This window comes from Aotus nancymaae, unplaced genomic scaffold (genome assembly GCF_030222135.1).
Source record: "Aotus nancymaae isolate 86718 unplaced genomic scaffold, 86718_ANA_hifiasm-v0.15.2.pri h1tg000014l, whole genome shotgun sequence".
Lineage (NCBI taxonomy): Eukaryota > Metazoa > Chordata > Mammalia > Primates > Aotidae > Aotus > Aotus nancymaae.
In genome coordinates this window covers 778,150-792,971 of record NW_026988425.1, presented here as the reverse complement: position 1 = coordinate 792,971, position 14,822 = coordinate 778,150, and the positions used below count along the sequence as shown (strand labels likewise).

Genomic DNA, 14,822 nt, shown 5'->3' with positions numbered 1-14,822 from the left:
TGTGTGGGAATGAGGATGGGGTGGGCTCCATTATCCTGTGTGGGAATGAGGATGGGGTGGGCTCTGCTATCCTGTGTGGGAATGAGGATGGGGTGGGCTCTGCTATCCTGTGTGGGAATGAGGATGGGGTGGGATCCGCCGTCCTGTGTGGGAAGGAGGATGGGGTGGGCTCTGCTATCCTGTGTGGGAATGAGGATGGGGTGGGCTCCCCTATCCTGTGTGGGAATGAGGATGGGGTGGGCTCTGCTATCCTGTGTGGGAAGGAGGATGGGGTGGGCTCCCCTATCCTGTGTGGGAATGAGGATGGGGTGGGCTCCATTATCCTGTGTGGGAATGAGGATGGGGTGGGATCCGCCGTCCTGTGTGGGAAGGAGGATGGGGTGGGCTCTGCTATCCTGTGTGGGAATGAGGATGGGGTGGGCTCCATTATCCTGTGTGGGAATGAGGATGGGGTGGGCTCTGCTATCCTGTGTGGGAATGAGGATGGGGTGGGCTCTGCTATCCTGTGTGGGAATGAGGATGGGGTGGGATCCGCCGTCCTGTGTGGGAAGGAGGATGGGGTGGGCTCTGCTATCCTGTGTGGGAAGGAGGATGGGGTGGGCTCCCCTATCCTGTGTGGGAATGAGGATGGGGTGGGCTCCATTATCCTGTGTGGGAATGAGGATGGGGTGGGCTCTGCTATCCTGTGTGGGAATGAGGATGGGGTGGGCTCCATTATCCTGTGTGGGAATGAGGATGGGGTGGGCTCCCTATCCTGTGTGGGAATGAGGATGGGGTGGGCTCTGCTATCCTGTGTGGGAATGAGGATGGGGTGGGCTCCATTATCCTGTGTGGGAATGAGGATGGGGTGGGCTCTGCTATCCTGTGTGGGAAGGAGGATGGGGTGGGCTCCCCTATCCTGTGTGGGAATGAGGATGGGGTGGGCTCCATTATCCTGTGTGGGAATGAGGATGGGGTGGGCTCCGCTATCCTGTGTGGGAAGGAGGATGGGGTGGGCTCTGCTATCCTGTGTGGGAATGAGGATGGGGTGGGCTCCATTATCCTGTGTGGGAATGAGGATGGGGTGGGCTCTGCTATCCTGTGTGGGAAGGAGGATGGGGTGGGCTCCATTATCCTGTGTGGGAATGAGGATGGGGTGGGCTCTGCTATCCTGTGTGGGAATGAGGATGGGGTGGGCTCTGCTATCCTGTGTGGGAATGAGGATGGGGTGGGCTCCATTATCCTGTGTGGGAATGAGGATGGGTGGGCTCTGCTATCCTGTGTGGGAATGAGGATGGGGTGGGCTCTGCTATCCTGTGTGGGAATGAGGATGGGGTGGGCTCACCTATCCTGTGTGGGAATGAGGATGGGGTGGGCTCTGTTATCCTGTGTGGGAATGAGGATGGGGTGGGCTCCCCTATCCTGTGTGGGAATGAGGATGGGGTGGGCTCCATTATCCTGTGTGGGAATGAGGATGGGGTGGGCTCTGCTATCCTGTGTGGGAATGAGGATGGGGTGGGCTCCATTATCCTGTGTGGGAAGGAGGATGGGGTGGGCTCCATTATCCTGTGTGGGAATGAGGATGGGGTGGGCTCCCCTATCCTGTGTGGGAATGAGGATGGGGTGGGCTCCGCTATCCTGTGTGGGAATGAGGATGGGGTGGGCTCCATTATCCTGTGTGGGAATGAGGATGGGGTGGGCTCTGCTATCCTGTGTGGGAAGGAGGATGGGGTGGGCTCCATTATCCTGTGTGGGAATGAGGATGGGGTGGGCTCTGCTATCCTGTGTGGGAAGGAGGATGGGGTGGGCTCTGCTATCCTGTGTGGGAATGAGGATGGGGTGGGATCCGCCGTCCTGTGTGGGAAGGAGGATGGGGTGGGCTCTGCTATCCTGTGTGGGAAGGAGGATGGGGTGGGCTCCATTATCCTGTGTGGGAATGAGGATGGGGTGGGCTCCCCTATCCTGTGTGGGAATGAGGATGGGGTGGGCTCTGCTATCCTGTGTGGGAATGAGGATGGGGTGGGCTCCCCTATCCTGTGTGGGAATGAGGATGGGGTGGGCTCCCCTATCCTGTGTGGGAATGAGGATGGGGTGGGCTCTGTTATCCTGTGTGGGAATGAGGATGGGGTGGGCTCTGCTATCCTGTGTGGGAATGAGGATGGGGTGGGCTCCCCTATCCTGTGTGGGAATGAGGATGGGGTGGGCTCCCCTATCCTGTGTGGGAATGAGGATGGGGTGGGCTCCCCTATCCTGTGTGGGAATGAGGATGGGGTGGGCTCTGCTATCCTGTGTGGGAATGAGGATGGGGTGGGCTCCCCTATCCTGTGTGGGAATGAGGATGGGGTGGGCTCTGCTATCCTGTGTGGGAATGAGGATGGGGTGGGCTCCCCTATCCTGTGTGGGAATGAGGATGGGGTGGGCTCCCCTATCCTGTGTGGGAATGAGGATGGGGTGGGCTCTGCTATCCTGTGTGGGAAGGAAGATGGGGTGGGCTCTGCTATCCTGTGTGGGAATGAGGATGGGGTGGGCTCCATTATCCTGTGTGGGAATGAGGATGGGGTGGGCTCTGCTATCCTGTGTGGGAATGAGGATGGGGTGGGCTCTGCTATCCTGTGTGGGAAGGAGGATGGGGTGGGCTCCCCTATCCTGTGTGGGAATGAGGATGGGGTGGGCTCTGCTATCCTGTGTGGGAATGAGGATGGGGTGGGCTCTGCTATCCTGTGTGGGAATGAGGATGGGGTGGGCTCCATTATCCTGTGTGGGAATGAGGATGGGGTGGGCTCTGCTATCCTGTGTGGGAAGGAGGATGGGGTGGGCTCCATTATCCTGTGTGGGAATGAGGATGGGGTGGGCTCTGTTATCCTGTGTGGGAATGAGGATGGGGTGGGCTCTGCTATCCTGTGTGGGAATGAGGATGGGGTGGGCTCCATTATCCTGTGTGGGAATGAGGATGGGGTGGGCTCTGCTATCCTGTGTGGGAAGGAGGATGGGGTGGGCTCCATTATCCTGTGTGGGAATGAGGATGGGGTGGGCTCCATTATCCTGTGTGGGAATGAGGATGGGGTGGGCTCTGCTATCCTGTGTGGGAAGGAGGATGGGGTGGGCTCACCTATCCTGTGTGGGAATGAGGATGGGGTGGGCTCTGTTATCCTGTGTGGGAATGAGGATGGGGTGGGCTCCCCTATCCTGTGTGGGAATGAGGATGGGGTGGGCTCTGCTATCCTGTGTGGGAATGAGGATGGGGTGGGCTCCCCTATCCTGTGTGGGAATGAGGATGGGGTGGGCTCCCCTATCCTGTGTGGGAATGAGGATGGGGTGGGCTCTGCTATCCTGTGTGGGAATGAGGATGGGGTGGGCTCACCTATCCTGTGTGGGAATGAGGATGGGGTGGGCTCTGTTATCCTGTGTGGGAATGAGGATGGGGTGGGCTCCCCTATCCTGTGTGGGAATGAGGATGGGGTGGGCTCTGCTATCCTGTGTGGGAATGAGGATGGGGTGGGCTCCCCTATCCTGTGTGGGAATGAGGATGGGGTGGGCTCTGTTATCCTGTGTGGGAATGAGGATGGGGTGGGCTCTGCTATCCTGTGTGGGAATGAGGATGGGGTGGGCTCACCTATCCTGTGTGGGAATGAGGATGGGGTGGGCTCCGTTATCCTGTGTGGGAATGAGGATGGGGTGGGCTCTGCTATCCTGTGTGGGAATGAGGATGGGGTGGGCTCCCCTATCCTGTGTGGGAATGAGGATGGGGTGGGCTCCCCTATCCTGTGTGGGAAGGAGGATGGGGTGGGCTCCATTATCCTGTGTGGGAATGAGGATGGGGTGGGCTCCCCTATCCTGTGTGGGAATGAGGATGGGGTGGGCTCTGCTATCCTGTGTGGGAATGAGGATGGGGTGGGCTCCCCTATCCTGTGTGGGAATGAGGATGGGGTGGGCTCCCCTATCCTGTGTGGGAATGAGGATGGGGTGGGCTCCATTATCCTGTGTGGGAATGAGGATGGGGTGGGCTCTGCTATCCTGTGTGGGAATGAGGATGGGGTGGGCTCTGCTATCCTGTGTGGGAATGAGGATGGGGTGGGCTCCCCTATCCTGTGTGGGAATGAGGATGGGGTGGGCTCTGCTATCCTGTGTGGGAATGAGGATGGGGTGGGCTCCCCTATCCTGTGTGGGAATGAGGATGGGGTGGGCTCCGCTATCCTGTGTGGGAATGAGGATGGGGTGGGCTCCCCTATCCTGTGTGGGAATGAGGATGGGGTGGGCTCCCCTATCCTGTGTGGGAATGAGGATGGGGTGGGCTCTGTTATCCTGTGTGGGAATGAGGATGGGGTGGGCTCCCCTATCCTGTGTGGGAATGAGGATGGGGTGGGCTCTGCTATCCTGTGTGGGAATGAGGATGGGGTGGGCTCCCCTATCCTGTGTGGGAATGAGGATGGGGTGGGCTCCCCTATCCTGTGTGGGAATGAGGATGGGGTGGGCTCTGTTATCCTGTGTGGGAATGAGGATGGGGTGGGCTCCCCTATCCTGTGTGGGAATGAGGATGGGGTGGGCTCTGCTATCCTGTGTGGGAATGAGGATGGGGTGGGCTCCCCTATCCTGTGTGGGAATGAGGATGGGGTGGGCTCTGCTATCCTGTGTGGGAATGAGGATGGGGTGGGCTCCCCTATCCTGTGTGGGAAGGAGGATGGGGTGGGCTCCCCTATCCTGTGTGGGAATGAGGATGGGGTGGGCTCTGCTATCCTGTGTGGGAATGAGGATGGGGTGGGCTCACCTATCCTGTGTGGGAATGAGGATGGGGTGGGCTCTGTTATCCTGTGTGGGAATGAGGATGGGGTGGGCTCCCCTATCCTGTGTGGGAATGAGGATGGGGTGGGCTCTGCTATCCTGTGTGGGAATGAGGATGGGGTGGGCTCCATTATCCTGTGTGGGAATGAGGATGGGGTGGGCTCCATTATCCTGTGTGGGAATGAGGATGGGGTGGGCTCTGCTATCCTGTGTGGGAATGAGGATGGGGTGGGCTCCATTATCCTGTGTGGGAATGAGGATGGGGTGGGCTCTGCTATCCTGTGTGGGAATGAGGATGGGGTGGGCTCTGCTATCCTGTGTGGGAATGAGGATGGGGTGGGATCCGCCGTCCTGTGTGGGAAGGAGGATGGGGTGGGCTCTGCTATCCTGTGTGGGAATGAGGATGGGGTGGGCTCCATTATCCTGTGTGGGAATGAGGATGGGGTGGGCTCCATTATCCTGTGTGGGAATGAGGATGGGGTGGGCTCCCCTATCCTGTGTGGGAATGAGGATGGGGTGGGCTCCATTATCCTGTGTGGGAATGAGGATGGGGTGGGCTCCATTATCCTGTGTGGGAATGAGGATGGGGTGGGCTCCCCTATCCTGTGTGGGAATGAGGATGGGGTGGGCTCCATTATCCTGTGTGGGAATGAGGATGGGGTGGGCTCTGCTATCCTGTGTGGGAATGAGGATGGGGTGGGCTCCATTATCCTGTGTGGGAATGAGGATGGGGTGGGCTCCATTATCCTGTGTGGGAATGAGGATGGGGTGGGCTCTGCTATCCTGTGTGGGAATGAGGATGGGGTGGGCTCCATTATCCTGTGTGGGAATGAGGATGGGGTGGGCTCTGCTATCCTGTGTGGGAATGAGGATGGGGTGGGCTCTGCTATCCTGTGTGGGAATGAGGATGGGGTGGGATCCGCCGTCCTGTGTGGGAAGGAGGATGGGGTGGGCTCTGCTATCCTGTGTGGGAAGGAGGATGGGGTGGGCTCCATTATCCTGTGTGGGAATGAGGATGGGGTGGGCTCCCCTATCCTGTGTGGGAATGAGGATGGGGTGGGCTCTGCTATCCTGTGTGGGAATGAGGATGGGGTGGGCTCCCCTATCCTGTGTGGGAATGAGGATGGGGTGGGCTCCCCTATCCTGTGTGGGAATGAGGATGGGGTGGGCTCCATTATCCTGTGTGGGAATGAGGATGGCGTGGGCTCTGCCATCCTGTGTGGGAATGAGGATGGGGTGGGCTCTGCTATCCTGTGTGGGAATGAGGATGGGGTGGGCTCCCCTATCCTGTGTGGGAATGAGGATGGGGTGGGCTCTGCTATCCTGTGTGGGAATGAGGATGGGGTGGGCTCCCCTATCCTGTGTGGGAATGAGGATGGGGTGGGCTCTGCTATCCTGTGTGGGAATGAGGATGGGGTGGTCTCCCCTATCCTGTGTGGGAATGAGGATGGGGTGGGCTCCATTATCCTGTGTGGGAATGAGGATGGGGTGGGCTCTGCTATCCTGTGTGGGAATGAGGATGGGGTGGGCTCCATTATCCTGTGTGGGAATGAGGATGGGGTGGGCTCTGCTATCCTGTGTGGGAATAAGGATGGGGTGGGCTCTGCTATCCTGTGTGGGAATGAGGATGGGGTGGGATCCGCCGTCCTGTGTGGGAAGGAGGATGGGGTGGGCTCTGCTATCCTGTGTGGGAAGGAGGATGGGGTGGGCTCCATTATCCTGTGTGGGAATGAGGATGGGGTGGGCTCCCCTATCCTGTGTGGGAATGAGGATGGGGTGGGCTCTGCTATCCTGTGTGGGAATGAGGATGGGGTGGGCTCCCCTATCCTGTGTGGGAATGAGGATGGGGTGGGCTCCCCTATCCTGTGTGGGAATGAGGATGGGGTGGGCTCCATTATCCTGTGTGGGAATGAGGATGGGGTGGGCTCTGCCATCCTGTGTGGGAATGAGGATGGGGTGGGCTCTGCTATCCTGTGTGGGAATGAGGATGGGGTGGGCTCCGCCGTCCTGTGTGGGAAGGAGGATGGGGTGGGCTCCATTATCCTGTGTGGGAAGGAGGATGGGGTGGGCTCTGCCATCCTGTGTGGGAATGAGGATGGGGTGGGCTCTGCTATCCTGTGTGGGAATGAGGATGGGGTGGGCTCCGCCGTCCTGTGTGGGAAGGAGGATGGGGTGGGCTCTGCTATCCTGTGTGGGAAGGAGGATGGGGTGGGCTCCATTATCCTGTGTGGGAATGAGGATGGGGTGGGCTCCGGTATCCTGTGTGCGAAGGAGGATGGGGTGGGCTCTGCTATCCTGTGTGGGAAGGAGGATGGGGTGGGCTCCGCCGTCCTGTGTGGGAAGGAGGATGGGGTGGGCTCTGCTATCCTGTGTGGGAAGGAGGATGGGGTGGGCTCCCCTATCCTGTGTGGGAATGAGAATGGGGTGGGCTCCGCCGTCCTGTGTGGGAAGGAGGATGGGGTGGGCTCTGCTATCCTGTGTGGGAAGGAGGATGGGGTGCGCTCCCCTATCCTGTGTGGGAATGAGAATGGGGTGGGCTCCGCCGTCCTGTGTGGGAATGAGGATGGGGTGGGCTCTGCTATCCTGTGTGGGAATGAGGATGGGGTGGGCTCCGTTATCCAAAAGCAGCTGTAGCTCTTGTCACCTCCCCCTTAGCGGATGCGGGGCCTCATCCTGGAGGTACGTCCACGCAGAACCATGGTCTTAAGGGCAGGTGGGAGCCATGGAGGGTCCTGCCATCCACCGACGTGAGTGCTCTGGAACCTCACTGAAGACAGAAGGCGGGGACCCCATTCCCATCAGCCCCTGGCCAGGCTCTCAGTCCGAATCCAGCAAGACACTTATCATTACAATAATCTCCGCCTTGAATTTTTCTATTACGGTACTTCATGCTTTTTAGCTTCTCTGATTTCAGACCACAAAACTATTTACAATTTCCTTGGAAGACTCTGCAGAACAAAAGGAAACCAAATCCTCCCCCTCCAGCTGCCGAGGCCTGGCCATCAGCTCTGCGAGGACGGGATCGAATAGATCCAATTTGTTTAACTCTGGCATGAAAGGCTGCCAGACAGTGCCCTGCCAAGTATTTGCCAAGATGAAAGCTGATGAACGTTCCATGGGTGCAGCTTACCGTGAGAGCGGATCAGGGTCCCAGCAGGTCCAGGCTTCGCAGCCTTGAGGCGGTGGCCAGAGCCGTGGTGCTGACCCAGGCCAGCGCTGTGTGTCCCTCATGGCCAGCACCACCAGCTCCACCAGCTCCGCCCCAGCAGGCCACGGCACACTGGGGAGTGTCCGGCGTGTGGGGGATCCTGCTACCTGGGCGACCTCTCCCACACATCACTCATCTGCTCCCCACGGTTCCAGCGTTAACCCAGCAGCCCCGTGGGAAGGGCTCCTCCTGAACCTGCAGGGACGACTGACATTCATGATCTGTGACAGACGATGGCTCAGGAGGTGGCAGGGAACCGATTAGGGATCCTGGGCTCGGGACCCCTTCCCATGTTCAGGAAGGCAAGTCTAACAGGAGAGGGGCCACGGCTGGTAAGACCCATGAGAGGACGGAGCCACAGGAACCCTCCGGGCACGCGTGCCCCAGGACGAAACACAGGCCCTTCGGGTTCCAGGCTGAACCAGTCCTGCTGGGAGCAGCCCACCCTGAAGTGCCTGTAGCGGCATGAGCGGGCAGGGCCGCCCCAAATAGCTGACCTCACCCACGCAGGGGCTGCTGTGGGCCTCCCAGGCTCCCCAACAACACCCTGGGGTGTCACAGGCCTCTCGTCATAACCCAGGGACTTTCTGATGCAGGCATCTGTCTGAGAGCCTGGCAGGAAGGCTACGGGGCTCAGCCTTCAGAACTCCGGGGACCCAGTGACTCGGCGGGTAGCTTTCCAGATTCTGGGGTAGGCTGGACACCTCCAAATCCAGGTGTGCCTGGCCCCGAGAACTGTTGCTTCCATAAAGTGTGCCTTTGCCAACTCAAGACCAGCAGCTGGGAGGCCAGAGGCTTCTTCTCTACAAGGAGAGCGTGACCCCACTCCCACCCACTGACCTCTGCTCCCACCACACCCAGCCACACCGGGAGGCTGCAGGCCCTGCCAACCCGTGAGAGCTCGTCGACAGCTCCGACCGGTGCGTAGGACGGGGCGGGCCCATGGCATCTTGGTGCGAACTCACGGCCTGATGCACCCCTCTGGCTTGGAGCACCCCGGCACGTGTGGCAAAAGCCCAGGAAGGCACAGTAAGGGGCCCGGCTGCAGGGGACTGCTCTCCAGGTGGCCCTTGCTGCCCGGCTTGTGCAGCATGGAGCAGTCCTGTGCCAGCTACCGTCCCAGGTCCTTCTGTCCCTTTTGTCTTTCTTCGAAGGACAAGGGGAAGCAGGCAGCCCATGTGCCTCCAGGAGAAGGGGAGGCCCAGACATGAGGGCCGTGGCCATGCTGTGAGTGGCGGCACCGGGTCCAGAGGCTGCGGAGCCACCCCACAAGCTGCCTCTGCTTACGATGGGATGACAGAGACCTGCTGCTGGCGAGGGGGTCACATGTAAAACGGCCACATGGTGGCTCCCAACTGTGGTCTTTGACCAGGACTTCCTTCACTGCCTCGGTCAAGGCCAACCAGGTGGGTGTCCCTTGGCCTCGCAGCAGGCGTAGAGGGCAGGAGCCCTTGGCCCAGACTCCTGGCTTCCTGAGTAACAGAAACAGCCGAACCCCCGACCGCAGCCTAGGCAGGAGGACAGTGGCACGGTGCACGTTCCCCCCAACCTCGTCGGGGCCTGGACCTGAGGCGGCCATGGACTTGCTGCCTGCTCCAGCCGGTTCTGAACAAGCGGTGGCCACCCGGGGGGGAAAGGAGAGCCAGGCGCTCGTATGAGGCAGACGAAGCTTCACTTCCAGTCTCGCCAGCACCTGGCTGCTCGCACAGGAGGCGTGAGGCGGGCCCAGTGCACACACGCGCACAAGCGCACTCGCGGACGGCACTCGAGACAGTCCTGCCCTTCCTGGCACGACCGCCTCAGCCCTCACCAGCCGCAGCTCCCGCGGCTCTCAGGAGTCGCACATGCCACGCGTCTGATGGACCCACACCCGCCTAAAGCAGGCGCAGGGCGGCCCGAAGCTGCAGGGCTGATGGCTGGTTTCTGAGGATTGCAAACCAGCCTGGGTTTTTCAAGAAACAGAAAGATGTAAGCTCTTCAGCCAAAACAAGATGAAAACCTCCAAGGAATTCAAATGACTCGGCCACAGTAGGAAGGAAGGAGGAGAGGGTGGCACAGGCGTCCCGAGGTGGCTCAGCCGGTGAGGAGGGCAAGGCGCAGCCACGCGTCTCCTTTCACCCCCGGAAATCTCAAACTTCAGCTCATCCTGCAGCAAAATGGGCAGTTTAGCCTGAGGACGCTGTTTTGGAAGTCCCCAGGTGACAGCTACTCGTGGTCTTGGGGGCTCTTTCTTTGACTTCGTCTGTGAAACCCCCAGCTCCAGCCCGAGGCCCCGTGGCAGGGATGCTCTGTGCTCCAGGGCCTCCATCCAGACACCTGCCTTGCCCACACGCGAGCTTCTCAGGATGCACTCATAGCGTACTTCGAGGACACAGGGGCCAACGTGAAGCCAAGCGGCTGCCTGTGAGAACACACGCCTGCGCTTCCAGGCACAGTGACCCAGCGGGCAGCACCATGCCACTGGCCAGCCTCCAGCCTCCACCATGGCCAGCACGGATCCACTGCCCCAGCCTCACGGCCGGGCATGGGCAGCAGCCTCTTCACTCACCACCCCGGAGCCCTAGCTATGGGATGGAGAATGCCCGTACTTGGTGAAGGACAACTCAGGTGCACACATGGCCCTCGGTGGCCCCAAGCCAGGCTGGGGCGAGACTACACACATGGTGTCTGGCCCATCCCATGACTCTCAGGTGCTGGGCATCAGGTGCCATCGGCTGCGTGCCCAGAGGTGACCTCGACGCCTTCCACAACAGGGGGGCGGATGGCAGGTAGCCTGGCAATGTCCTTCCGCTTCCTCTGTGCAGGACCCTCTGTGGATGTCTGTGCCAGCATCGCCGCACAGCCCGGCCACATACCAGGGTAGGAACACGAATGCCTGTATCCAAGGGCCGGGCACACAGAGGGCACCAAAGAGAAAGCAAAGGGTGGGTACAATGCCCCGCAGCTGCCGTCGGCTCTGACAAGGCCCCACGTGGGCCTCAGCCCCACGAGCCCACAGGGTCCTGGAACGCGGGTCACAGAAGACAGAAGGTCGGCCCTCGGAGTCTGTGCCCGAGGCGTCCCCAGGCGCCCCTGCTCCCTTTGGAGGCTGCCGTTCTCCTGGACATGTTGGGGTGGCTTGCACCCCCAAATGCAGAGCTGGCTGGGCTGGGGCACCGACAGCCTCTCTTTCTGCGTGGCACGTGGTGGAGCACCGAGCAGAGTGTGGTCCACGCTGCCTCGTCTCTCGTCCCACGTGCCACGTGCGCCGGCCCGAGTCCCTCCTGCAAATGTGTATCTTGCCCCCACCCCGCTTCTGTGTTGATGCCATGGTGTGCACACTGCCCATGAAGCCATAAAGAATTTCCCAGGATCTTCTACAAGAAGCGGCTCCCATTGACTGAGACCTGGGCTTCCCACTGGCACATCCAGCCCTCTGGCCCCACAGAGGACAGGTGGGCGGTGGCTCCTGGGTGCCCAGCGACCGGGAAGGGGCAGCCCCACCCCTGCCTCTGGGGGAGGGCCAGCTGCTGGCGTGTGAGCGTCTGGGGCACTGTGGCTGGCTCCAGTCAGAAGACACCAAGCCACATGATGGGGCTGAGCTCCCGGTTCCTGTGAGCGAGGCCGTGCTGAGGGCAGGGAGTTTGCCGGAAGCCAGGGCAGGTGAAGGCCTGGGCCCTGGCCCGAGCCAGCAGGTCTTACGGCTGCAGCCATCCCGGCTCCCTGTGAGGCTGCCTCCTTCTGGGAGACAGGCGCCATGTGGGCACACTCAGAACGGTTGTGGCACGGGGGCGGGACCTGTGAGTGCATCCTGGAAGCTCGGACCTGCCATAGATGGGCCAATCAGAGCTGTGCCCGCTGCCTCCTGCAGACGTGGGCAAGAGCCCTCCAGGGCCACAGCCTCCCTGATGCACAGGTGGGTCTGTGAGGAGTGTCCGCTTCAAGGCTGCCTCTGGGGTTAGCCTCTGTGCATCCTCCTCGGGGCTGCTTAATGGAAGTCCGTGCTCTGTTCACAGCAACATTCCAATTAACAGTGACTCTCGTCTTCAGAACCGTTTTCTGTCAGCCTCAGGGAGCACCAGGAAAATTAAAGCTGGTCCCGCAGACCAGGCGGTGAGGGCGAGGGTGCGCGGCAGCCTGTGCTCAGGACTGGAGCCATCCTCCCCACAGTCACTAACACTTTAAAAACAGCCACACAAGTGCGCAGGGGCCATGGCACCACTCATCCTCACCACGCGTGACCCCAGGGACTCCGGATCCCTCACAGGCTGCTCTCCAGAGCTTCACAGACCTCATCACCCACGGGCAGGGCAGCTCCCTGGATGGCCTCACCCTGGTCTCCCAATCCCAGACAAAGGCTCACAGGACCAGCCAAGTCTCTGTACCTTAGAGCATGCATCCCACCATCACCGGTGTTAGACGGTCACTCTCAGGAAGCACCAATCCTAACTCTACCGCATGTTAATTTCCAAGCAAACCTAAGCCCCTTCTCTAGACAGAGCTAGAGAAAATGTCTCTGAACACACAACGCTTTTTTTGACCAATTGACAGAACAATGACCTTCCAGAAAGGAAGCTGACTGCGTACCCGGCGTGCTCTGTGTCTGGGGACCTCTGGGGACAGCGGAGAGGAAGCAGGGGGCAGGTGGGGGCCTGGCCACCTGGTGGGGCTGTCTACACAGATCCAGTTCATATTGACATCGATGACGTCTCAGGTCAGCTTTCTCACCTCAGCAAACACTCACCCCAGGTCCCTCCAGGGCCCCAGGCCTGGACGATTCTCCGCTCCTAGACATAGCGCTTTCCTCACCCACCCTCAGGGCCACCTGGGTCCTGAGCCAGCCCTGCAGTCTAGGTGGCGCCAGCTGTGCAGATGTCCCTGTCTCCTGAGACTCTGGCACGCCTGTGGTCACCCCTCCCAGAGATGGGAGGCACCACGCCTCGGACTCTGGCCATGTTTGCTGAGCGAGCACGGAGGCGATGGCCAGCGATGCCCGTCCCCCAGCTCCTCCCGCTGGGGTGCTGCAGTCGTGCTCCCCAGGACCCTCAATACAGGACGTCTAGGTCCAGCCCCTTGCGCTTCCCCAGCTCCTCCAGCCCGAAACATGGAGTCCCCACCCCGCCTCCAGCCTAGGACCAGGAATTCCTATTCCCCCACCCACCACCCAGCACGGGACACCCACAAGGCCTCGCCCCATGGGACCCCCAGACGTCCTGGAGGCCGGGGAGGGACAAGCTCTCCTGGCCCCTAAGTCACTCGTGCGGCCATGGCGGCCCACGCCCCGTCTGTCCCCGTGTGACTCGAGGAACAGCTCCGACATCACTCTCTGCCCCGGGCAGGTGCGCAGCGCGACCCCAGCCGCCGCCCCGCCGCCTACCTGCTTGTCCCGCGCGCGTCGCTCCGCTTCCTCCGCGCCTTTGCGGCCGCTCGCGGACGCGGACGCCACGAAGCTGTCCCCTGCGGGCCGGGGGCGGACGCACGGGAAACCCGCACGGAGGAGGGAAGGAGACGCGCCGTGAGCCCCGCGGGCTCCAGGCAGGACGCGCGCGGACTCCGGGCTCCGAGGGTCCCGGCCCGGGTCGCGGCCCCCGCCCCCCGCCCGCCCGCTCACCTTCCGGGCTCTCCCTCCGCTTGCGGGCGGCGGCGGCTGCGGCGCGGGGAGAGGAAGCGACGGTGAGAGGCGGCCCCGCGCCCCCGCCCCGCCCCCCGGCCCGCGGCTCACCGTGCTTGGACTGCAGCTTCCCCATGGCCCCCGCGCCCCGCCGGGCCCGCGCTCAGGTGCAGCGCTGAGTTCCGGAGCCGGGGCCGCGTGCACGGCGAGCAAGCTGGGGTTCGGGCGGCGGTGAGCGAATGTGGCTCTGCGCCGCGCGGGGGCCGGGGCGCGCCAGGTGCAGCCGCGGGGCGGAGGCTGGGGGCGCGGGGCGCGGGGCGCGGGGGGCGGCGGCCCGACTCGCTCTGAGCGCGCGCGCCCGCTCCGGGGCTTTAACCGCGGCTCCCGCAGCGCCCCCGGCGGCCGCTTCCCGCAGCGCAGCGGCCCCGCCCCCGGCCCCCGGCCCAGAGTCCCCAGAGCGGCGAGGACCCGGCCCAGCCACCCGTGAGGGCGGTCAGGGGCTGCAGCGGAGCCTGGCGGGAGTCAGCTCCGACCCCTCCCCAGGCCGTCCTGGGTCAGGGATCCCCAGTTCCAGAGGAGCCTGAGGGCCCCTCCCGTTAAAGGGGAGGACCCGCCTCCCTTGGCTGCGGGGGAGGGGGTGGGGGTGTGGGCAGCCCAGGGCGGGGTCTACGTGCAGGACCAGATCCCCGCCCTCCCGTGGCGCCCCACATGGATGAAGAACGATCGTTGCTCCTCCGCAGCTGGAGGGGCCCTGCACCCGCTTGCTTCGCCCTTGGTTTGGGCAGGATCTCCGCCAACCTGGGCCCTGAGGGTGTGGGAGCCTCCGGCCAGGCCACCTGCGCTGCCTTCTCCACGTGTCCAACTCAGTGGCCTGAGCTCCCACCCTGGCCTCATCTCAAGCTCCTCCAGGTGGCTCTGGAGACCCCTCCCCTAGGACCCTGCCGTGGACCCCCTCCCCGCCTCCTACCCTGGCTAGGCACCCAGGGCTCTCTTCCCTATTGACCTTCAGAGGAACCAACTTCCCTCCCCTCCTCCTGGAACCCCAGCTTGCTCCTGTTTCTGGGACTTTTCTGGCTTCCCTCCCCCGAACCTCCTCCCTGCCAAGCCCTGTCGCGTTGATACATTCTCTCCCCAGCCTTCCAAGAGCAAGCTCAGCATCCCCGCCCCCCACAACACGTCTCCAACCTCAGTGAGTGACCCCACCTAATGCCAGGGCAGGTCCTGAACCTGGAGGTGGAGCTCCGCGGCTGGTGGTGGGGGACCTCT

At 61.9% G+C, this 14,822-nt stretch overlaps 1 protein-coding gene across 1 annotated transcript in view; it reads right to left on the bottom strand.

Annotated features, from left to right (window-relative positions):
- The window catches only part of NKD2 (NKD inhibitor of WNT signaling pathway 2), a 36,252-nt gene extending 22,560 nt beyond the window's left edge, over positions 1-13,692 (bottom strand). Inside the window, exons 1-3 of the mRNA XM_064375830.1 lie at positions 13,668-13,692; positions 13,557-13,592; positions 13,323-13,402 (exon numbers count right to left, since the gene is read on the bottom strand). Coding sequence (XP_064231900.1) covers positions 13,323-13,402; positions 13,557-13,592; positions 13,668-13,692 — 141 coding nt within the window. The remainder of the gene's footprint in view (positions 1-13,322; positions 13,403-13,556; positions 13,593-13,667) is intronic.
- Positions 13,693-14,822: the final 1,130 nt, after the last annotated feature.